At 43.2% G+C, this 26408-nt stretch overlaps 1 protein-coding gene across 1 annotated transcript in view; it reads right to left on the bottom strand.

The window, feature by feature from the left end:
- Positions 1-16501: 16501 nt before the first annotated feature.
- SIGLEC15 (sialic acid binding Ig like lectin 15) overlaps positions 16502-26408 on the bottom strand; it is a 39946-nt gene continuing 30039 nt past the window's right edge. The window contains exons 4-5 of the mRNA XM_030191897.1: positions 20783-20813; positions 16502-16670 (exon numbers count right to left, since the gene is read on the bottom strand). Of these exons, the coding sequence (XP_030047757.1) occupies positions 16601-16670; positions 20783-20813 (101 nt within the window). The 3' untranslated portion in view covers positions 16502-16600. The remainder of the gene's footprint in view (positions 16671-20782; positions 20814-26408) is intronic.

Genomic DNA, 26408 nt, shown 5'->3' with positions numbered 1-26408 from the left:
AGCTCGTGTTGATGAGCTTCACACCCAAGGTGCTTGGTCAGCTGAGGAATCATATCTGCAGGCAATCTAGAACGCTCTAAAGGCTTTCAGTGATTGGCTGTCCAACCAAATTGTACTCTTTCAAGCAGACAATCAGGTTGCCATGTACTACACCAGCAAGCAGGAGGGTACTGGATCATGCCTGCTGTGTCAGGAGGCCATCTGGATGTGTCAGTGGGCAGTCTAGCATGGGATGCTTCTCAAGTTTAGTGTGAATTTCTCTACTATTCAACGCAGTATAAAAAAAAGCCTGTAGTGCATCAGTCCCAGATTTCTCACTGATGAAGTAAGCAAAGTTAAACTTTTGTGAGAAAAAGCACATAAGTACATATGTATTGCCATGCTGAGACAGACCGAAGGTCCATCAAGCCCAGCATCCTGTTTCCAACAGTGGCAAATCCGGGTTACAAGTACCTGGCAAGATCCCAAAACATTACAATACATTTTATGCTGCTTATGCATATGGGGGCAGTCGATGATTATAAATAGTCATGAAGTATAGGCTCACCATTCCGGTGATAAAAATTGCCTAAGAGACCTTATGAGACTTCCCCTTCACAAATTAGAAATTAAACAGCACAGAGTACTACATGTTCTACCACTAGTTGGTTGTGTATGATCTACTTTATATAGGTGGAACATTGCCATCCATTTTTTGACAGATATCATAGAAATAAGCAGTGGAGTTTCCCCAAGTTTATTGTATTAATGGCTTACGGACTTTTCTTTTAGGAAGCTATCCAAACCTTTTTTTAAAACCCCGCTAAGCTAACTACTTTTACCACATTCACTGGCAACGAATTCCAGAGTTTAACTACAAGTTGAATGAAGAAATATTTTCTCTGATTCATTTTAAATGTACTTCTTTGTAGCTTCATTGCATGCCTCCTAGTCCTAGTATTTTTGGAAAGAGTAAACAAGTGATTCACGTCTACTCATTCCACTCCACACGTTATTTTATAGATCTCTATCATATCTCCCCTCAGCTGTCTTTTCTCCAAGCTGAAAAGCCCTAGCCACTTTAGCCTTTCCTCATAGGGAAGTTGTCCCATTCCCTTTATCATTTTCGTCAGTCTTCTCTGTACCTTTTCTAATTCCACTATATCTTCTTTGAGATATGGCAATCAGAATTGTACACAATATTCGAGGTACAGTCGCACCATGGAGTAATACAAAGGCATTATAACATCCTCATTTTTGTTTTCCATTCCTTTCCTAATAATACCTAATATTCTATTTGCTTTCTTAGCTGCTGCCACCGCACACTGGGCAGAGGGTTTCAACGTATCATCAATGATGACGCCTAGATCCCTTTCCTGGTTGATGACTCCTAATGTGGAACCTTGCATTACGTATCTATAGTTTGGGCTCCTCTTTCCTACATGCATCACTTTGCACTTGCTCACATTAAAGGTCATCTGCCATTTGGATGCCCAGTCTCCCAGTCTTTTATGGTCCTCTTGTAAATTTTCACAATCCTCTTGCGATTTAACAACTTTGAATAACTTTGTGTTATCAGCAAATTTAATCACCTCACTAGTTACTCCCATCTCTAGATCATTCATATATATGTTTAAAAAACAGCGGTCCCAGCACAGACCCCAGGGGAATCCCGCTATCTACCCTTGTCCATTGAGAATACGGACCATTTAAGTGGAGGAGTAGCTTAGTGGTTAGTGCAGTGGACTATGATCCTGGGGAACTGAGTTTGATTCCCACTGCAGCTTCTTGTGACTCTGGGCAAGTCACTTAACCCTCCATTGATTGCCCCAGGTACAAAATAAGTACCTGAATATATGTAAACCGCTTTGAATGTAGTTGCAAAAACCTCAGAAAGGTGGTATATCAAGTTCCATTTCCCTTTCCCTTACTCTCTGTTTTCTGTCTTTTTTTTTTTTTTTTTACTTCTCTTTTATTAATTTTTAACAATCATATACATTTATGAGTGATAATACACTAAAACAAAATCTTACAACAAAGAAATAATACATTCAAAAAACTCAATAATATGTTACCTATCGTCCACAAAGATAGGAAAAAAAATGATCCAAGAAAAAGGAAAAAGGTCTTTATGCTTAATTTAGCAAATTTCACTAATAATAATCAAAACGAGCTGCTTAATTCCTGATTGGGTAACTCCAATCTGTCATACAGTGTTACATATGTGACTAAACTTGTACATTGACTTCTTCTCTGCTCTTTAGGAAATCCTCCAACTGGTTTGGGTCAAAAAATTGATATTGTTTAGATTGGAATTTTATTCTGCATATACAGGGATATCTCAGAAGGAAATCTGCACCAAGTGCTATCACCCTTGATCGTAATAATAAAAACATCCTACGTCTCTTCTGAGTTTCCCTGGACAAGTCAGGAAAAACTCTAACTTTTGAACCCATAAACAGAGAATCCAGGTGTCTCAGGGAAAGTTTGAGCACTGCGTCTCTATCAATTTCCAATGCAAATGTGACCAATAAAGTGGTCCTCTGAGTTATAACCTCAAGAGAAGATTCTAGGAATGTAGTGAGATTCATTGCACCTTGTACAGGTAATTCGTTTGATGTTTTCACATCTGTTTGAATATAATAAGCTCGTGTTATAGGTGGCAATGAACTCTCTAACATTCCCAGAATTTCCATTAAGTATTTTCTAGCCATTTGAATTGGCACAACTAAAGGAGATCTAGGAAAATTTATAAACCGCAAAGTAAGTCTCTTAGAGTGGTTTTCTAAATACTCCAGGCGTCTTAGGGTAGAATTCTTGTCTTTAATTAAAGCTTGTTCCACCAAGTCCAGTCTCTCCATTTTCTCAGACAATTTCTTAGCCTCGGAGGCTTGGAGTTCAAAAGTCTGTATTTGATCTAACACAGTCTCTGAAAGAACTTTGATTGTTTCCATATTTTTCAAGATTAAAGATTGTAGAGCAGATTGGGTCGCAGAAGTTAGGTCCCACAGTGACTCTAATGTCACTACGGCTGGTTTTGCTACAATTCCCACTGAAAAATCCGGAAGAGGAGCCTTTGAAACCTGCTCCAGGGTACTCACATTTTTAAACAAAACGCAAGCTGCTGACATTCCCCGCTCCTCGCTGCTCATCGGGTCCAGTTGTCCTCTCAGGCCGGCTCCCTCCCCGTTCTCCATGCATTCCATCTGGGATCATGGCGTCAGGGCTAGCACTCAAAGTTTCTGTACCGGGTTGTGGGGGTGCCGCACGTTCGGCGGGGCTGAGAGAAACCCCGTCTACACTGCCGTCTGGCGTCAGCGCGCCAGCTCCGGCAGAGGGAGTAGACGCCAAGACAGGACCGAAGGAGACTCCGAAATGCTGCAGCGTCGGTTGGTGAAGCTGGGGCGTTCCGCCCGGGACTTGGGGAGCCTCCCGAACTCTTCCTCTCCTCTTCCCCATCATAGACGGGTGAGACGCTTTCACCAAGGTAGGCTGGGGCACTATCGGAGCGCGTCCGGCTAAGCAGCTCTAACCGTCGCCATCTTGGATCGCTCTCCTGTTTTCTGTCTTTTAACCAGTTTTTAATCCACAATAGGACACTACCTCTTATCCCATGACTCTCCAATGTCCTCTGGAGTCTTTTATGAGATACTTTGTGAAATACCTTTTTAAAATCCAGATACACAATATCAACCAGCTCACCTTTATCCACATGTTTGTTCACCCCTTTAAAGAAATGTAATAAATTGGTAAGGCTAGATTTCCCTTCACTATATCTATGTTGGATTTGTCTCGTTAATCCATGCTTTTGAATATGCTCTCTAATTTTGTTCTTTATAATAGTCTACCATTTTGCCTGACACTGAGATCAGGCTCACCAATCTTTAATTTCCCGGATCACCTCTGGAACCTTTTTTAAAAATTGACGTTACATTGGCCACTCTCCAAACTTCCCGTACCATGCTTGATTTTAAAGATAAATTACATATTACTAACAATGGATCTGCAAGTTCATTTTTCAATTCTATCAGTACTCTGGGATGAATACCATCTGGTCCAGGTGATTTGCTACTCTTCAGTTTGTCAAATTGTGCCATTAGATCCTCCAGGTTTATAGAGATTTCATTCAGTTTCTCTGACTCATCAGCTTTGAATACCATTTCTGGCATAGAGACTCAAAGTCTTGAAATTTCATAAAGGGTCAGGTTCAAAAGCTGTTGAGAACATGACACCCAGAATCAAGACTTAAAGTTGTAAAGAACATATGTATAATTAATATAATTATCATATTAATATCATTGTAAAAAATTATGTAAATTGCTTTCTCCTCTTCAGAGTGTATAGCAATATATTGTAACACTTGATTACATTGAAATACTCCCTTTAAATAGAGCTGATTAAAGAGTACATGTTTAGTAGACCCGAATGAAGAATACCCTAAAAAAAAATCAAACTAAAGACGCCTACAAAAACAAAGATTGAATTTTATATGTGTTTTGAATTTGTTTAAGTGTGATTAGTACTGGCAAAAGCAACAGTTTCCACCCCATAGGAGGACCACAGTTTCTCTTGGTGATGTTAAATACAGTGTCTGCTTGTTGCAATATCCTACAATAATTTGGTCAGGAGGATGGATTACTGGTCCAGTAATGCAGTAGACAATTCAATAAATTGTTACAACTGTCTTCCTTTGTGATTTCTGTAAGAAAACTATGCTATTATGGGTTTTCTGTACCTGCTGAAATAGAACAAAATGGAGGTGTTCTTATGATTGATTGAAGGAATCTGATGCCTATGTGTTCTCAAATGCTCAGGTACTAAAGCAACATTTTTGTTGGTCTAATATAAAATGTCACAGCTTACAAAGATGCCAGTTTCCTCCAGGACCTATATGGCTACTAGAGTTACACTGGTGATTAAGAGGCACAAAGCCAAAGTTGATCCTGACAAATTCAAACCGGTGAATTCCAAATTCAGAAACTTATTCATTAGGATGGGCTAGCATGTTAACCTATTATGTATGAGTCCTACTCAAGTTTATAAGGCAGCTTTAAGAAAGCAAAATAAGATAAAATAATCTTCTCAAATAGCAAATACTGAGATTAAGTACTAAAGACTTCCAGCTCATTAGAATCTCTTATCAGCAAGGGAACTGGTAAAACCAGAAATGTTTTTAAAAATTGTCTCTGGCCAATTATATACCTAAGGTGACTATTGGTTGTCTTTCCCAGGATACGTGACTACATTGGATCTTCAGAGCAATTGCACTAAAAAAAAAAACCTTTCAGTTACAAAAATCGTTGGCAGTGCTTCATTCTGTTCCTAATTTGAACATAGAATTAATGCTGAAAGCCAACAATGAAAGTAATAGCATTTTGAATCCTTTCCCAGCCAAGTTGCTGTGAAGAGAAGTAAGAGCAGTTGTACCACATCTGGCTGTTTTCCAATTTTCTGAAACAAGCCACTGTAATGCCATGATTAAAGAAAGCTGGATCAGACTGAAAGGTACAGATGGATACTGAATCTTCCGTTTCAGAGAAAGAATCTAGAGAAACTGATATACTCTTAGATCCTCAGTTACTGAAAAATAGGAGGATGAACCCCACTCTTTCTTGCCCGCTATCACTATCGTACCTGTCCAGTGCCGCTGTGTTTTTTTCAAAATGGCTGCTGAGATTACCATGGTAGTCTGGAGGGTCTTGGCAGTCGGCAGCCATTTTTAAAACATGGCGGTGCTGGCGCCACCATGCAGAACAGCAGCAGCCAGGCAGGAAAGAGTTGGGTTTCTTTCCTGCCCCCATAGAGGCCACTAGGCCACCAAGCCCTTCAAGGTAGGACTGGGGAGGGCTGCAATGTGCTGCGGTGGTAGCGGGCAACTGGGCAGAGATTCTGGGCCCCCTAGAACCTCTGGGCCCTCAGGCACTGCCTGGTTGCCCAAATGATCAGTCTACCCCTGAGCCAGACATCCTTCATTTTTTGGTACCAAGAAAAGGATGTTTGTAGTCACTAGGAGGCTGGAGTTGTTGCAGGACTTTATAAATGTTTTCCTTTGTATCTAGTTCTGTAGAACGATTGCTTCTGACTGTGTGGTTGGGAGTGGAATTTCACATGCAGTCTGCCAATCTGTTTTTTTTTTTTTTACAGTTTTTATTTATGCAATTTTGAAAACAATATACAAGAGTATTCACTCTTGAACAGAAAATGAAAGAATACCTTGAAACAAATATACTTACAGAAATATATACAGGTAATAGGGAGATGGGGAAATGGGACTTGATATACAGCCTTTCTGAGGTTTTTGCAACTACATTCAAAGCGGTTTACATATATTCAGGTACTTATTTTGTACCAGGGGCAATGGAGGGTTAAGTGACTTGCCCAGAGTCACGAGGAGCTGCAGTGGGAGTTGAACTCTGTTCCCCAGGATCAAAGTCCACTGCACTAATCACTAGGCTACTCCTCTACTAATAGGATTCCTAATACACAGGACACTCTCACATTTAAGTCTACTACAAAGGGTGGGGAGAGGGGGACAAGATTAACACCACTATGAGGAGCACTTTCACTACTTCTCCTAAGATAAACTACACTTATGAACTTACTCCTAACAGCCTGTACTAAATTACTTCTGAGACGAGGTGGAAGGAAGAGGAGAGGAGGTTCTCAATGGAATCTTATCACTTAAGAAATGGGGAAGAGCTAAGCCCTGCAACTGGCGGCATGGCGACCGAGTTGGTTCCACAGATCATGTGATTTTTTAACAATATTGGTTTTAGTGATTTCAAGATCATTTGTGAGTGGCCACATTGGAACATGATTACAGTGGACACACATGCTTTCTAATGGAGAGTTATCCCATGATCTACAGGAGTTGCATTTTTGTGGTTCAAGCTGTGGAGTGTTTGACAAGGATACATCGCTGGCTTTGGACTCTTTAGAAGACAGTTTTATGGCCATTTGGAGTTTCACATTGGTTTTATTTACTGATATTATTCAGTTTAAGATTATATATTGTTCACAGGATTATGTGATCTGACTGGTCTGAGTGAAACGTCTGAATGAGTTTAGTGTGGGTTGTTTACTTTATAAGTGCATTGTAATTAAAGATACCAATATCTCTTTGTAAACTCTGGAGTATTTAATCTTGGAGCACCTAAGAAAAAGACAGCTGAGAAGATTAAAAAAAAAAAAAAACATATTGTGAGTCCCTATATCAAACACTACATTTACAAGGAAACCAGAAAAAGGAAGCTCCTATTTGCAGTATTCTTGTGTGTAAGAGCAGAAACTGTTGTCTCTTCTTTTGTGTACTCTGGGAAACATTAGGAAAAACTCAAAAATCAGAATTACTACATTGAAAAGATTTTCTCTAAACATGCTCTTTCTCTGATTCAAGTGCTAAAGTTACTATTAGTATTGGGGATACCTAACAATTTTTAAAAATATAATTCGGAGCCATTCGGTAACGAAACTAGCTCTGTACCTTATCCCCAATTACTCCTCTTCAGTCCATGTGACTCACGGTACCGTCAAGCCACAGTTCACTCGTGGTGGTTCTGCCCAAGAGTTACTCTTTAATCAAACATCTTTTAACCAAACATTAACTTCACCGCATCTGGAGCCTCTTTCTCTCCTCAAATCCTGCTGACTACAAGCTGCGACCGACCCCCACCCCCCCCAAACCCCAGACAAGAAAATTCAACCTCAACAAAATACTAACCCACCCCAACCCATGACCACTCCTAACAAAACATAATAAACCAAGACAACAGATATATAAGATCAATAGGGTGGGTAGGGATGGGCAAATTTTTCTAACCACCCCAGCCACCCACACCTGCTCCTGCCTACTCAAAGATTAACAAAAAACCGCCAAAACCTTTTAGCTTTCCCAAGCCATCTCCATGCCAACCACCAATCAAACACCATTCATAATCCTCCAATCTGCTTTCTAGTTGCTATCCTACTATAATGTACCATTAACCCATTTCAACCCTTCCTTCCCATTCCTCCTTTCTTACCCACCCCTCCCTCCCTCCCTCCCTCCCCAGCTTTTCCATACCTATTATCCATCCATTCCTTCCTGTGACTCACTCAATGTTATACACCCTCACAGTCAAAACTGTGGGGTCCCCTAATACTTCCAGGGAAGTCTCTCACTCCCTTGTTTACTAAAGCCACGTGGCAATGCCAACACAGCCCTTTCAAAGTGTCAGCATTAGCACATGGTAGCTGCTAGTGCGGCTTAGTAAACGGGGGGGGGGGGGGTAAGAAAGTAGTCAATCCCCGTTTTTTTCTCTGAATCTTGTTCCTACGAATCAGCCATTAAAACTTGTGACTAAGAGGATTCTGGAATTTTTAAAACCTCTAGAAGGTGTTTTCTAAACATTTCAAATGGTGATATTCTAGGCACTTTTGGAAAGTTTATTAACTATAAGTTCCTTGCACAAAAAGGATTAGATTCAGTAAATTGTGCCGAAAAATTGGCACAGAAAAAAAATTATTCAATCAGTGCTATTTTATAAAAGGTATCCACACTTTATAGAATAGTGCGTAAGCGTCTAATCCACACAACTTGTTGTCTGCATTTATACCTGCTGAAATCCGGTGTAAATGCCTGTGCCTAAATTAGGCACGGATCGGACATATTCTATAAAAATGTATGTAACTCATAGGAATGCCCCCGAAATATTTCCTAAATATGCCCCTGGAATTATGCGGTATAGGAGTTACGTGCACATCACTGTAGAATATGATATGCATGTAACTCCCAATTAAGGCACATTAATGCTAATAATTGGTTGTTAGCAGCCAATTATTGATGCTGATTGGCTTACTAATCAATTAAATTGCGCATGCAAATCAGCCATATATAGAATCCGGGGGAAACTGTTTTCCCACTCATGGCAGGCTCAATGCGGCTTAGGTACTTATTTGTACCTGGGGCAATGGAGGGTTAAGTGACTTGCCCAGAGTCACAAGGAGCTGCCTGTGCCTGCAGTGGGAATTGAACCCAGTTCCCCAGGACCAAAGTCCACCACTCTAACCACTAGGCCACTCCTCCACTTTTAAAGGAAATACTCCCTGAAGAAGCTGTTGATGACGAAACTTGGATCCTTGTTGGTATGAACTTAATGTACTTATTCTGCTGAGGCACCTCTCTACTGTGAAGCACAGAGATTATTGAAGTACTGTCCCTGAAGATTATTAAGGATTTATTTAGAGTCTGAAGATGGATCATGGACAATCACTTACAGATAAGTTATTCATACTTGTGAAGAACAGACTAAGAAGATTGTGTTTGAACAAAGTGCACTGATAGAAATGAGGCTCCTTGGTTTTTTGCGGACTCTTTTGGCACAATTTGATTCCTAAGCACATTGTTCCATAATTTTTGAAACTGATAATTTGTGATAAGTTGAGACACAATAGTGATTGATGAAAATATGTTTTCCGTATTTTCTAACTACTTATGCAACAAAGAATTTTCCTTCATCAAGGTTAAGTTATGTTTATTTATTCATTGAATGGGATTTATTAATCACCTTTATGAAGAGAATCACCCAAGGTGGTATTGAGTCCAAGATTCAGTTGTAGTGTCTACAGTCGAAACTTGGTCAGCCAATGATTTTAATTTCTTATTCTGATCCTTATTAGAAATATTAATATTTTGTAATTAAGAACTGAGAACTGAATAGACAGCATCTTACCCAGCCCTTTGATAGCTGTCCAGATAGAATCCAAGGAAACTACAGTTGGTCTGCGCAAGCTAAATTCAGGAAAATTGGGAATTACTAAAAACTTCTCTCCAGTCCCCATGGCAGAAGATAGACCGACCTCTCCAGGAGAGAAAAACTCCTCCTTTCTTTGCCATTGCTCTTCCTGCTTTGGGCGTTTCTCTGGGGGGGGGGGGGGGTATTCTCTTCTCCTGCAGCTGCCTCTACTTCTGCGTTGGACATCCCACCAGCACCAGCCATCAAGACCTTCTATCCTCTGATGCTTTCCATTCTAATGGCAGCTGGGTTCGGTGGGGGCTGCCATGTGTCTGGGCTGAAAGGGAACACCAAGGCCATGGAAGCAAGCATGCTGTCCTCCTCCTTTGCTTCTTCCTGCAGCCCTACTCTGTACACTAATGTTGCCTGATGTTGAACATATCTATCCATGGGTCTGGAGACAGTTCTACCCTCTTTCCATTGTAGCAAGAAACAACAACAAGGTAGTGCAGTTCGCCATCTCACACCACTTCTCCTCTGACAGTCTTGATGAAGTAACATTTTTTCTGTCATTTTGTGTTCTCCAAAGTTTAGCCTTCTTGGTTTCTAGTTCAGTCTCTCTCCTTTTGTACTTTGTCCATAGTTTCAGTTCTGTGTTTTGGTTATGTGTTGCTGTCTGTGTGACATGTGTGCCATGTCTCATATAACTACAACCTGTTGTCTTTTGCAGAGTAGCAGAAAAAGATCAACTGATCCATCTAGATGAGCCAGATAGGCCTAGTCACACAGCCAAGGATGTGTTCCTGCTGCCAGTCACAAAGTGTAACTATCTGAGACTATTTGTCATCTTCTTTCATTGTGCTCTTTCCTCCTGTGTGACAAGTGGCTGGGGGGAGAGAAGGAATGTTGGAGAGAGATTCCACAGCATGTAATGTAACTGTTTTCATTGATAATTGCGAGATGCCCGTTAAGTCAGAAATTTAGATCTGACTTTTCCAATCAGTAACTGATATTGTAAAAAGCAAAAAAAATCACCCCTACATCAAACAATTATTCATATAAAAGAAGCAACTTCAGTGATTTCACTGCTATTATGGGGCAAATAGTGTAGACAGTAGAATTAGAAAAGGTACAGAGAAGGGTGACGAAAATGATAAAGGGGATGGGACGACTTCCCTATGAGGAAAGGCTGAAATGTCTAGGGCTCTTCAGCTTGGAGAAAAGATGGCTGAGGGGAGATATGATAGAGGTCTATAAAATAATGTGTGGAGTGGAACGGGTAGACGTGAATCGTTTGTTTACTCTTTCCAAAAATATTAGGACTAGGGGGCATGCAATGAAGCTACAAAGTAGTAAATTTAATACGAATCGGAAAAAAAATGTTTCTTCACTCAATGTGTAAGTAAACTCTGGAATTCATTGCCAGAGAATGTGGTAAAGACAGCTTAGCGGGGTTTAAAATAGGTCTGGGCAGCTTCCTAAAGGAAAAGTCCATAGACCATTATTAAATTGACTTGGGGAAAATCCACTGCTTATTTCTGGGATAAGCAGCATAAAATGTATTGAACTTTTTTGGGATCTTGCCAGGTATTTGTGATCTGGATTGGCCACTGTTGGAAGCAGGATGCTGGACTTGATGGACCTTTGGTCTGCCCCAGTGTGGCATTACTTATGTAAGCACAAAAGAAAACTCACCTTCTCTTCAGCCTGGAAAAACACTTGGAACATTCATCTTTTCTTGCAGTTATTAATAGATTTGTATATGATTGTTCCATGTGAAAGAGGCAATTGTTCCACAGGCTGCTGTTACTTCTGGACGCCTTGTGACGGATTGATCACACGTTAACAGCATGAAATGATAAGCTCTCATATTGCCTAAACCACAGGACACTTGATCATCCTTCAATCTACAACATATTCCTGCTTCGGAAGGAAGAGATTTCTAACTGTGAAGGGCAGTAAAACACTGAATCAAGTCAGTCATGGCAAAACCTTGAAACAGAGAACACAGCAGAGAAAGAACTATAAGGCTCATCTATGTGTAACCAAGATATATATTTTTGGTGGGGGAGGCAGATATAATTCAAATGTTTCAAAGGCATACACAGTGCAGAAGAAGGAATAATATTAGGAAATATTCCTTCATAAAAAGGAGAAGGCTGGATGCATGGAACAGCTTTTCAGAAAAGGTGCTGGAGACAAAAACGGGGACAAAATTCAAAGCGTGACAAAGCGTAGAAGATCCTTAGTTGCAAAAAATTGAAGGGGGGGGGGGACATTTGCTTGGCTCTGTGGCACTGCAACAGGAATTAAATCGGGCAGATCATCTTTACATGCCATTTCTAGGAATGGAATCTGTTGTTTGAAAGTTTTAAGAGCAGGTTAGAGTGTTGGTTAGGGATATGACATGGGTAAAGTAAACCCTGCTCGATGCCAAAGGGTTGTACCATCTGAGGTCTCTTCTAGTCCTGGTTCAATATGACTTTTGTGGGCAGAAACTTCTCTGGACCTCTAGACAGCAATTTATTTCTTTTTTTTTTGGGGGGGGGGGGAGGATATTAGAGATAGAGAGGGACCAACCAAAATCTTTTTGCTGAAACATACTAGAAAAAATATTTTCAGTGCTGATTTGTGCAATAAAGAAATCCTAGCCAGTTTCAACCACCCAGTAAACTACCATTAAAATTATTCAATAACATTCAACCAAGCTTTCTATAATAGAGTGACATCTGGGGTGCATACAGTATGAACCAAGTCCCATACCTCTGATTCGGTAAACACACTCCCCATCCAAACACTCATATTTCTCCCACCAGTGGATTCAAAGAGCTAGAGTATGTTCCATTGCAAATCATCATTCAAAAAAACCCAAATATTCATGCTATCTGAAACCTACATTTTATGTGAAATGAATATTATTTTTCTCTTTCCCACCTCCTCTCATCCCTTCCCTTTTTCCTAATCTAATTTAATCTGGACATTTATATTCCACTTAACCCATTCAGGTTCAAGGTGCATAACAAGTTCAGAAATTGGGCTAGGATCCCAAGAATTGCATAATAGGTAACAACAGACAAAAAGTAACTTAATGCTGAAGTACCAGGTAAGTTTTCAAGTAACGCCTAAATGAATAATAACTGTCAACTGAGATTTTTAGGGGGCTTGTTGCAAGAGTCAGGACCCTTGCCTGCTACAGATCTGGTAAAAGATTTACGACACATAGAAATTGATGGAACTGCCAGTCGATTTTCCTTCTCAGAGTGTAAAATTCTATTTGGGGAATGTAGCGCAATCATGGTGACGAGATATTCAAGGGCAAGGCTTTACAAATTTTTTTAAATAACAGATAAAAGTTTAAAATCAGTGCTAGCTTTTATCAGAAGCCAGTGTAGTTTTCACAAAAATGGAGTGGCCTAATCAGTAAATTTGCTTCCAAAAATCAGTTTCACCACAGCATTCTGTTCAATCCAAAGTCTAGATCACTGCTAGTCAGGTATACCAAGGAAAACAATATTGCAGTACACTAACCTGCTTATAATCGAAAGAGACAAACGCTTATATTGCGACCCAAATCGGGAGATAGACGTTTATCTCCCAAAAACAAATAAATCGGTATAAGCGAAAGCCGATTTTGGACGTTTTCAACTGCACTCCGTCGCGGATGCAGACAAAGTTGATGGGGGCATGTCAGAGGTGTGGCGAAGGCGGAACTGGGGCGTGGTTATCGGCTGAACAGAGATGGGCGCCTTTCGCCGATAATGGAACAAAAGTATGCGTTTGTAGCTAGAATTTAGGGCACTTTTCCTGGACCCTGTTTTTTCATGAATAAGGCCCCAAAAAAGTGCCCTAAATGACCAGATGACCACCGGAAGGAATCGGGGATGACCTCCCCTGACTCCCCCAGTGGTCACTAACCCCCTCCCACCACAAAAAAATGATATTTCACAACTTTTTATTTTCACCCTCAAATGTCATACCCACCTCCCTGGCAGCAGTATGCAGGTCCCTGGAGCAGTTGTTAGGGGGTGCAGTGGACTTCAGGCAGGTGGACCCAGGCCCATCCCCCCCTACCTGTTACAATTGTGCTGCTTAATGCTTAGTCGTCCAACCCCCCCCAAACCCACTGTACCCACATGTAGGTGCCCCCCTTCACCCCTTATGGCTATAGTAATGGTGTAGACTTGTGGGCAGTGGGTTTTGAGGGGGATTTGGGGGGCTCAACACACAAGGGAAGGGTGCTATGCACCTGGGAGCTCTTTTACCTTTTTTTTGTGTTTTTGTAAAAGTGCCCCCTAGGGTGCCCGGTTGGTGTCCTGGCATGTGAGGGGGACCAGTGCACTACGAATCCTGGCCCCTCCCACGAACAAATGCCTTGGATTTATTCGTTTTTGAGCTGGGCGCTTTCATTTTCCATTATCGCTGAAAAACAAAAACGCCCAGCTCACACATTGTCGAATAAAACGTGGACGTCTATTTTTTTGCGAAAATACGGTTCGGTCCGTCCCTTCACGGACCCGTTCTCGGAGATAAACGCCCATGGAGATAGACGTTTTCGTTCGATTATGCCCCTCTAACTGAACCAAAATTATAGCCTACAATGCTAGTTGTAAGTATGGGGGATCTAGTAAAAATTCCTGTCTCCCCTCCTTCCCTTTTCCAGTTTAATGGCAGCACAATCCCAGTATGTTCTCGTCCCAGGCTAACCTCATATTGAGGTTGCGGTGGCCTTGCCAGGGAGAGCTCAGATGTGGTTCTTTGTTGCTGGGGTTCACATGGGGAAGTGGATCAGATGCGTTGGGAGGAGTGGGGTTGGGGGGGGGGGGGGTGGTAGGAAGTCCCAGCATGGGTGGTTAAAGGGTTTAATGCTGCAGGAGGTGATCTGTAAGGGAGTCCTATCTCCAGCATTGACACTTGCCTTTTACAGCAGGCACTGCTGGTGGTAAGTATAAATGCTGACATCTATTTTATTGTGGATCTATGTGGATAAATAAAGGAAAAAGCAAATAGCTCTTGCTATCCATGTATTGAATCCCCATGAGCTCCACCCCTCTCATTTTTCAATCTATCTTCTTAGTCGTTTTTCGTGATCTGCTCTCTCCTTTGATCCCAGCAAACTACCATGACTGAGTAAGTCATGACTCAGACAAGCAATATTCATTTTCAGAAGGAACTGCAAACCACAGGTTTCTCCCAAGAATCCCTTGCCTAAAAATTGCGAAATAAAAACATTAAAATGTCAGCCAAGTGTACTAATTTTAGACTGAGCTGTAGTTTGTCAGAAGGGGAACCATCAGGAGAGCTCTGACTGCATGAATTTTAGACTTAGTGCTCTGTTACTAACTTCCTATTTCTTCCTTATAAACATACCTTGTCATCTTGTTAGTTATGATGGCAGTTAAATCATGCCATGGACTTTACAGCGATGTCATTGGCTTTCTATCCATTTTGTATTAAAAGGGGGCAACGGGATATCTACAAGAATATAGACATAAACACACCATATGAGCACAGGCATTACAAAAATCCTAGGACACAAACGTTTATGCGTTTATGTTATACTCTTGTGCCCTAGGATTTTTGTAATGCCTGTGCTCATATGGTGTGTTTATGCCTATTTTCTTGTAGATATCCCATTGCTGGGGGCCCTGAGGAAGTATAGCGAAACGATGGCCATCATTGGCACAGAGGCGAGTGGATTTCCAGCACAGCATACTATGGGCTAGGCGGCGAGCTCAGCCTTATCTGTCAAATTGTGGACACACTAGGAACCCTTAAAGATAAGTGCTTTTGGATTTACTTTTCTTGATATGGTTATACTTTGAAAAAAGACTGAGACTCTGTTTTGCTTGTTTTTGACATATTTGGATATTTTGATATTTTTTATAGAAGGTTTTTATGCCAATGATGAAGGAATAAGTGATCGTTGGATCATTTCAGCTCGTTAGATCGTTTGCGATTCTTGAGTTCTTTGAGGCTTTTCCTTCCATTTTCTCTTTATGGTTGTTTTTGTTTACAGTGGATTTCTTTTGTGATACTATTTTATAAAGGCCTATGTGCATTTATAAAACACATCAAAAGCAGTAGAAATCACACCTACATTGTAGGCATGTACATTGACATCTACTGGCAAATTACGCACCATCATGTGAATATGCATGTTTTTATGCTTGTTGGAATTTTACAGCGGAGTGTTTGTGGTCACGTACACATGGAAAAGACCTTTGCAAAATTACTCTCATTCTCCCAGATTCAATTTAGTGCACTTAGATTTAGGCAAAAAGGGACATAGTTACAGGTGGGGAAATGGGCGTTTCATGGACGTTCTGAAATGTAGACGCCTAGTTATAGAATATGGCACAGTGTGCCTAAATCTACATGCTGGGATTTACACCAATGTTTAGTTGGTGTAAATGGATGTGTGCAGATTTAAGTGCTGAAATATCAACTTAGTCGGCACCTAAATCTAGGTGGCGATTATAGAATACGTTTAGTCGGCACTGATTTCAGCGCTGATTTTTTAGGCGCCATATATCAAATCTCCTCCATTTTGTTTAATGATGGAATGGAGGGTAGAACTTTAGAAGAGAACCTCAGCTGATGATAAGGAGAGCATTCATTGAAAGTGTGGTTGGGAAAAAGGTGTGCCTCAGTCCCTTAGGTCTTCATAAACCAATTTTAAATGTGTTCCATCAGTTCCCAGGGAGTGAACGGAGATGAAACACAGCAGGTACAATGTGCTTATGGTAAATTGGGTCACTGTGAAGATAGTTTGAACATTTTATACAAGCTGTAGCGCATGTAAGGGCACAGATGAATGTCATGTGGTATTCAGTCATTCCTGTAGGTATATTACCATTCATGTCAATGATATCCTGATTGCATACAGTATGTACATTCATTTTCAGTTCTCAGCTATGGTTGGCACTTGGGTAAGTCTTCTGATCAAAATTTTCATATGTTGATTCTTGCACATGTTGCCTGACAAGAGAAAGGTGATGAGGTTAACATACAGTACGTATACATCATACTATAAACTCAGCATTAATTGCCGGATTCCATATAGTGCACCTAGAGATCTGAGCTGAAATCCAGGCATCTCTCTATATAAAACGCACCTCCAACATTCTAATGAAGCCTCATTTTCCCAACGTTCTAAAGTGAGGCGGCTGAGACCACTTTTTTGCTCCATGAGTGTCTGCCCCGCCCACGCATCAAACGTAATGACGTCGAGGGCGGAGCAATGACACAGCAAATAACAGCGCTCAACCTAAAATGACGTCCCATTAGAAGGTTGGAAACATACTATCCGCCCTCTTCCCCCACCCCCCAAAGTCGCCGACCGTCACCAAACCCCCCCCCCCCAAGTTTGCCACCGCTAACACACGGAACAAAACCCCCCAGCACGTCCCCCGCCCACCAAAGTCGCCGCCCGTCACCAAAACACCACCCCCCCCAAGGTTGACACCGCAAACACACTGAACGCCACACCCCAGCAAACACCAACCCAGGCAGGGGAGGAGTAGAATCGCTCCAGGTTGCCACCGCAAACACATGTAACACCCCCCCCCCCAGCAAACAACAACCCAGGTAGGGGGAGGAGTAGAATCGCTCAAGACTGCTGCCAGGGGCGTAGCCACGGCCGGCCCTAGACGGGACCTGCCAGCCCACTTTTCCTCCACCGCGACAGCGCCAGCCCCAGCTCCCATTGCCGGCCACTGCTGCTTTTCATGTTGAGCAGCAGGGCCGGTGCTACAAAAAAAGAAGCAATCAGCTGACTAACCTGAGCACAAACAACAAAAAATGTAAAAACAAACAAACAAAAAAAACAACGCAGCACCGCAGGCAGCCTTGAGGCATTGGCTGCTGGCTGTGCAGGCTCCGCCCGTCTCTTACGTCACTGCCCCTACGTCGCTCCGGGGGCAGTGACGTAAGAGACGGGAGGAGCCTGCACAGCCAGCAGCCAATGCCTCAAGGCTGCCTGCGGTGCCGCGTTTTTACATTTTCTTAAACATTTTTGTAGTTAGCGCTCAGGACAGCTGAGCGCTTCTTTTTATAGCGCCAGCCCTAGGAGTACCAAAGATACAACATCAAGTGGCAGGGCGGCCCGGAGGAGGCAGGGGAGGAGTCACGAAGATCGCCGATCAAGAGGCAGGGAGGGACAGAAGAGGAGGAGGTAAACATCAGTGCTAGCAGGCATGGGGAGGAGTACCGAAGAACAGAATCAAGTGGCAGGGAGGGCTGGAGGAGGAGGTGGTGGGGAGAGAGGGAGGGGGGCCCCTGGCAGGGAAGCAGGCAATGAGGGAGGGGGGCCACCCTGGCACACACTCTCCTTCATACACACACACTCTCTCTCTCTCTCACAAACACACACACACACTCACTCTCTCTCTGTCACTAACACACACTTAAATCTGGGAGAGGGAGGCGCCCCACCCTGGCACATACGCTCATTCCCCCACACACTCTCTCTCTCTCTGTCACAAACACACACTTGCACCTGGGAGGGAGGGGGCCACCCTGGCAGATGGGGGCCACCCTGGCACACACTCTCATTCTTACACACACTCACATTCCCATACACACACTCTCTCACAGAGACACTCGCACACAGTCTCACTCTCTCACACTCACAAACATACACTTGCACCTGGCAGGAGAAGGAGGGGGCCACATCTGAGGGAGGGGGGCCCATCCTGCCACACACTCTCATTTTCACACTCACTCTCATTCCCACACACACATTCTCTCACAAACACACTCACACACTCACTCTCTCACAAATACACACTTACACATGGCAGGGAGACAGAGAGGGGGGCACCTTGCAGGAGGGGGGACCATCCTGGCACACACTCATTCTCACACACACTCTCATTCCCACACACACACTCTCTCTCAGAGACACTCGCGCACAGTCTCACTCTCTCTCTCACACAGACACTCGAACACAGTCTCACTCTCTCCCAATCACTGTATCTGTGTGAAACACACTCACACTCACTGTGTCACACATACGCACTTCCACACACATCACACACACACTCATTCTCACAGACACACTCACACCCACACTCACTCACTCTCTGTCACACACTCGCACATTCACTCTCTCTCTCTCTCTCTCTCTCTCTCTCACACACACTCGCTCTCACACACACTCTCTTAAAAATACACACTCCAAGGAAAACCTTGCTAGCGCCCGTTTCATTTGTTTCGGAAACGGGCCTTTTTTACTAGTATTCTATAAAAATGTGCATAACTTAATTGGCTTAGCAAGCCAATCAGTGTACTTAACAGCATTTAACAAGCAATAATGTGTAGCCTAGTGGTTAGTGCAGCAGACTTTGATCCTGGCGAACTGGGTTTGATTCCCATTGCAGCTCCTTGTGACTCTGGGCAAGTCACTTAATCTTCCATTGCCCCAAGTACAAATAAGTAACTGAATATACTATGTAAACTGCTTTGAATGTAGTTGCAAAAACCACAAAAAGGTAAAATATCAAGTTCCATTCCCTTTCTCAATAATTAGAATTTACACACATAACTCGCTAAGCAGATTCTGTAATGAACTGTGACTAAATTTGCAGTTCAAAAAGAGCATAGCTATGGGTGTTTCGTGGACATTCCAAAATTTATACATGTTATTATAGAATATGGCCCAGTGCATGTAAATCTACTTACAGGGATTTACACCATGTTTTCATTGGTGTAAATAAATGGACGCACGTATGCACTGGGATATCAACTAGGCATTTCCTATATAATAATTCTCACCTCCAACATTCTGAGGCTGCCTGGAACCGTGGAGGATCTCTCGAAGGTGGTCTGGTAGATGGAGTAGATCATCCCACTGATTGGCTGCGTCTCGGATGATGTCACCAGCCCGATGCACAGCAACAAACCGCGACCCAGGCAGGGGGAGGAGTAGGGAAACACGCGGAGCGTGTTTCCCTACTCCTCCCCCTGTCAACCGCCCTCAAAAAACCACCGACGACCTCCCTCTCCTCTCCTCTCCCGAACCGCCGCCGCCCCTTGGAGCCTGAGTTGTTTGCCGCAGCCCTCTCTCTCCTCTCCTCCAAGTTCCAGCCCTGCCCTTGGACCCGCAGCACGCTCTCTCCCTCCCCCTGGGCCCCCTCCTGTCCCAACTTGCCGGCACCGCTGGACATCACCCCGCTCTGAGCCCTCCCTCACTCACCCTCCTCCCTGATGTTTGGAGTTGCTCGCGCTCGCCATCCCGCCGCGCCAACAGCAGAACGACAACGTGGATGCAGCACCTCACACGTTTCCTTTGTTTTCAGTGTATGGGAATGACGGCTGCACGGCACAGGGGAAACAGATATTACTCTAATTGCCTTACACTGGACTACATAGGCTTACTTCCACTCCTGTCTACTACGAGAGGGAAGGGAGGATGGTGAACGACAACGTGGATGCAGCACCTCACAGGTTTGCTTTGAATTGAGTGTATGGCAATGACGGCTGCACGGCGCAGGGGAAACAGAGATTACCCTGATTGCCTTCCTGGCTTACAGTGGACTACATAGGTTTACTTTGAGTGTATGGCAATGACGGCTGCATGGCGCAGGGGAAACAGTTACCCTAATTGCCTTCCTTGCTTACAGTGGACTACATAGGCTTACTTCCACTCCTCTGAGGGGACCGAGAGAGGGAGGGGGGATAACCTTGCTAGCGCCCGTTTCATTTCAGCCAGAAACGGGCCTTTTTTTACTAGTTCTATATAACACGCCTAAATCTAGGCATCACTTATAGAATACGCTTAGATGGAAATGTTTACCGTGCAGATATTTTAGGCGTCGTATATAGAAACCTGGCCCTAAGGGGCTAATTCTATAGCTGTGCACCTATGTGGCATCTACTAGATTAACTAGAATACTAGATTAACCTGGTCCTATGTAGCATCTTTCAAAAAACATTATAACTATAAAGACTCCAATTTTCACTTGGATCAATGTGACTGTTCTAATGCTACAGTTTATTATGAGGGTTACAAAGCTTCAGAGTTTCTGCATTTTGACAGTTTTGTCAGTGGGCTCTGTAATAGCAGACCCTTAAAACAAATAAAGACTTACCGTACGAGATGGGGCTGTGCTGGAGAATTATCTAAGAAAAAATGAGACGAAAATTTAGAGATATGCCTTAAAACAACAAACATCCATCTGAAAGTAAAGCAAATGAAACCAAATATATCCAGGGCCGCTGAGAAGGGAGGGGAATTCCCCAGGCCTAGGCCTCTAAGGGGGGCCCGGTGCTGGGGTTTCTCTCTCTCTCTCCTGCTCCTGAGGGAACCTGGATGATCGTGTCCCAACAGGAGCAGGAGAGAGAAAACTCTGGCGCTGGGCCCCCCAGGCCTCACCAGCAGAAGAGATCTTCCTCCAGAGCTGCTCTTCTTCACTGTGCCACATGGATAGGTCACAAAGACACGAAAAAATTATATCAACTCGTGAACAAACTCCTAGATACCAACATGGTCACTATAACGAACACAGACATCCCACCTGCAGACAAACTCGCCAATTATTTTAATGAAAAAATCATTAACCTACACAACATGATACCACAAGGAAATACTGACATTGAAAACTTCCTCAACAAGCTGGACCCAACCCCTGGTGAATACTCGGCCGACTGAACCTGGTCAAATTTTGCCCCCCTGACCGCCGAAAGTTACCCAAGCTATCAGGAAGTTCTCCAACTCTCACTGCAAACTAGATACCTGTCCCAGCTACCTACTGAAATCCGCCCCAGAACGCTTCATAACAGACCTCACATCCCACCTAAACCACATGCTACAACAAGGTCATTTCCCCAAGGAAAAAGGCAACATTCTACTCACCCCAATACCAAAAGACACCAAGAAAAAAACAGACGACATCACCAACTACCGACCAGTAGCATCCATCCAACTGGCAGTTAAACTGATGGAAAGCATGGTAACCAAACAACTCATAGACTACATAAATAAATTCACAATATTACATGAATCACAATCAGGATTTTGCCCCCTCCATAGCACCGAAACAGTATTACTCACTCTCCTAGCCAAATTCAAACAAGAAATAGCAATAGGCAAAAGCATCCTCCTCCTTCAATTCGATATGTGAAGCGCGTTCGACATGGTAGACCACAATATATTAATAAGTCTACTAGATAAATTTGGGATCAGTAGAAACATACTCAGCTGGATCAAAGGTTTCCTAACCACAAGATCATATCAAGTACAATCAAACTCTAACGTATCATCACCGTGGAAAGCAAACTGTGGAGTACCTCAAGGATCACCACTATCACCGACCCTCTTCAACCTAAAGATGATCCCACTAGCTAAGTCCCTAGCCAATCAAGGCCTCAACCCTTTCATCTATGCAGACGATGTAATAATTTACATCCCTTACAATACCGAACTGCAAGAAATCGCCAACAAAATCGAACTAAGCCTGAATAGCATGGATTCATGGGCTAATGTATTCCAACTAAAACTCAATAAAGAAAAAAACACACTGCCTTGTCCTCTCGTCCTAATACAGCACAGACTACCCCACAAGCATCGACACCCTAGGTCACACCCTCCCCATCTCAGACAGCCTGAAAATCCTTGGCGTCATAATAGACCGCAACCTAACACTGGAGAGCCAAGTAAAATTCACCACAAAGAAGATGTTCCACTCAACGTGGAAGCTCAAACGCGTGAAACAATCCTTCCCGAGGGATACCTTTCGTCACCTGATACAATCAATGGTAATTAGCCAACTAGACTACTGCAATGGAATCTATGCAGGATGCAAAGAACAAACCTTAAAGAAACTTCAAACCACTCAAAACATGGCAGCTAGGCTCATATTTGGAAAAACGTGATTCGAAAGTGCAAGCATATTTCCAACATATTTCAATTATGAACGCTTACCTTTATAACTACCCTAATCACTCTCTTCCTTCTTCTTTTAACATAATATTTTCCTTGTATCCAGGGCCAAATGCCCAACCATTTACTTTCCTTTATCCCTATACTTTCCATATCATACCATAATAACTATCATATTTTAACAGTTACATTCCTGCAGTTCATTGGACTCGAGTCCTAATCCTCAATCAATGCAATTAGGGTCAGGTTTTTGCACCATCACTCTGGCCCTGAGTGGCTGGGTTACCCTATAATATTTTGGGCCATGATATGAATCCACGACCTCAACATAGTTGGTCCAGACAGACTGGCCCACAGTCCAGTCTGCATATTGGACCAGGATATGTTCCTTCACCTTGGATTCTCCATTTCAACAGGGTACATGGGGTCTTTCTTCATTTGCCGATAAAGCTCTTCCTTGACCCACACCTATTGTGAGTCCATGAGGCACATCACATTCAGAAGAACATAAACGTAAGGCAAACCTCACAGGTCCCACATCAGTTTCTTTAGGTAGCATTCAATCTATGAAGCTTAGTCTCTACAGCTCTGTAACTCTCAATCCAGATGTTGGTTAGGAGCTCCTCTGGCACTGGTTCTCCAAGCCAGCACCCTTCCAGGGCTTCGGGATTTAGCCCAGGATGCTCCTCAGAGTCCACAATATTGGTGGGAATCTACAGGGTCTGGAGGAGATGATCTACCTCCAGACTATGAACCATCCACTGTATGCTGGTGTCCAACTCTCCAGTAGCTAAACACAAGAAATCCAGCATGGTTGCTGGCACTGGCACACTGTTTCTGGGTCTTTTGCCACCTTCCACATGCTGCAGTTTCAAGGGGGGTGTAGGATCTCTGGTGGTTTATTTGGGGGCTCCACCTTCTCCCTCAAGAGCATGGGCACTGTGGCAGCCCTCCTCAGTATCACTGAAGCCCCCTGGGCTGCCACTACCTCCGTGTCCACTAGTCGCCATCTTCGCCCTGACCACAGATCCAACTGGACAGAGGCTCTGGACTACTCTCTGATAATGACAAGGATGTAGAGGGAATGCTATCACTTTGCTCTGCCTCGCCCAGGCTCCCCCAGTCTTGGCAGATGGACGCCGGCCCCATTGTATCCTTCAACCTGGCTGCCTCCTCCCACAACTCTGTGGAGGGGGTTTCTGATGACATCTCCCTCTCAGACCCGGGGTCCTCCCCTGAGATATCCTCTAGGGCTGGTCCTCTGATTGAGCCCTCTGGCGATTTGGCCCAATCTGCACCCTTCTCCCTCCATAGTGGATGGGATTCACACTGCCAGATGACCCACTGCTCTCTTCTTTCTTATAGAATTCGGTCCCACAATCTGGGCAATACTGTTTAACTGGCATGAGCTCATTCTATTAGGGGCAGCCAGATCAGATGATGTGGCTTACCACTGTGCCATCCTCCACTCGCAGCTCCATGGCAGGCCTGCTGTCAGTGCACCATTCTCTCCAAACACCTCTCCACCTTCTTGGACACATTAAAAAAAAAAAGTACCATGCAGCTAGGCAGATTTCATAGGGTGGTATTGCACACACACCTGCCCTGTGCCCTCTGGGGTGTACGTCACATGCCCTAACTGTCCAATGACAGATCACTCGCAAATTCTCTGCAGCATGCTATTACTGGAGCATTCTATCCTTCTCGTCCTTGGCCAGCGGGAGAACTGCTGCCATGATAATTCAGCAAGTTCTTCCCGCCCTTTACCCAGGTACTCACAGTTTTGGTGCTCTTTGTGTGGGTTTTCACTGGGTGGGAAATCCCGAATTTCACTGAGTCTATACCAACAGTCCCTCCGGTATTCTCAGGCACCAACGTTTGTAATCCTTGCAGTACTTGTATTTGTAATCCACAGGGCAATCAACTTTGTAATTCACAAGACACAATATTTGTAATCCACAAAATGTAGTTTACTCTCTTGATGCCAGTCTTTCCACAGTTTAAAATAAAAGTATTTTCTCAAATTCTTCTGAATTCCAGCAGTACCTCTAGAATTTTATTTAACGCCCCTTTACTGGGTGCTCCTGGATTCAGGGTCCAACCCGGTTGGAGCCTCCCAAAGGCAGTCTCCGTCAGTCCCTTACTCACATGGCGCTCAGTGCCTCCACGTGAGGAAAGAAGTTTTAGTGGGTGGGATTACCCTCTTCTCCCCCAGGAAGCCCAAAAGAAATCCAAATTCAAAGGGAAACTGCTGTGAACAAGGCTGGCCATTGAATCCCACAGGGCGGGCTGGGGTGGGTCTTCAAGCAAGCATGCAAAATCACTGATACAACACTCGTAGGCCAACTATGCATCATACTGTTCTATCAACCACCAGGTAGCTAGACAAATGCCCAAGACAACTTCATGGACTTTGTATCAAACACCTGCACAAACCAACAAAATGTCCTACTAATTGGCAATATCAGCCTGCACCTAGACAAACAGAATGACACTAACACCAAAACTCTTATGAACTTCCTAACTCCTTTCACAATAGCAGAAGGCACCTCATCCCATGCAAAAGGTCATCAGCTAGACTTGCTAGCCCACAGACTACCAGCAAACAACAAACACACAATAGATAACCACAAATGGGAAGAAGTACCATGGTCAGACCACAACAAAGCTCACTTTTACACTGCAATAGAAAATGAACAGAAAAAACAGAAAACCAAGACCACCACACACACTCATGACCAGAGGGAAGATAGATGACTAGACCTTCTGGACAACAGTGATGACTGAACATAGAAACCTAGAATCTAATAACATCCATTTCATGAGAACACTGAACAAAATAGCATCACTTAAAACAAAAATAAGAAATAAAACACAACCCAGACCCTGGTTCAATGATGTGCTATTACATATGAAAAAACTATACAGGAAACTAGAAAGAAAATGGGCCAAAAGCAAAACAGAATAAACAAAGCAGGAAAACTATAAGAATGTACAAACATAATACAAAGAAAGCCAAAGCAGAATACTACAACATGTACACTAACCCAGAACAGACTAATACAAATTATTTTTTAGAACTTATGAACAATCTACTGAAAACACAAGACATAATGGCATCAACCGAAACACCACCTACCGTGGATGAGTTAGCACAACACTTCAAACAAAAAATAACAAAAACAAGATCTAACCTAAAGACACTGCAAACATCCATCACTGACTTCCTATAAGACTGCAAAACCAACAACACAAGTACTGTGACAGACAGAACCTGATCCGCATTTGAACCACCGAAAATGAGCACAGTAAGGGCACTACTGGCGAAATACGCACATGTGAAATTTCTGCTAGACGAATGCTCCAACCACTTGAAAAACCCAAGATTGGTTCATCGAATACATCACCAAACATATCACATACATGCTAAAAGCAGGATAATTCCCAAAAGATAAAGGCAAAATCATTCTCACTCCAATGCCCAAGAACACAACCAACAAGATCAGTGATCTCACAAATTAAAGGCCTGTGGACTCAAAACCACTTACTGACTGGTAACACATCAAATAATGGAATACCTCACAAAATTTTCAATCTTGCATAACTCCCAATCAGGTTTCAGACCACAACACAGTACTGAAACAGTCCCAACCACCCTGATAATGAAGTCCAGAAGCCTAATAAAGAATATACTATTAATGCAATTTGACATATCCTGTGCATTCGATCTAGTAGACCACACAACATGATGACCCTGCTCGACTACATGGGAGTTGGCGGTACAGTGGCCGCATGGCTCAATGGCTTCCTAAAGACTAGATCCTATGTTGTAAAAA

This window comes from Microcaecilia unicolor, chromosome 2 (assembly GCF_901765095.1).
Source record: "Microcaecilia unicolor chromosome 2, aMicUni1.1, whole genome shotgun sequence".
NCBI classification, from domain to species: Eukaryota; Metazoa; Chordata; class Amphibia; order Gymnophiona; family Siphonopidae; genus Microcaecilia; species Microcaecilia unicolor.
Note: the sequence above shows the minus strand (reverse complement) of the source record. Positions and strands in the feature narration are given on the sequence as shown.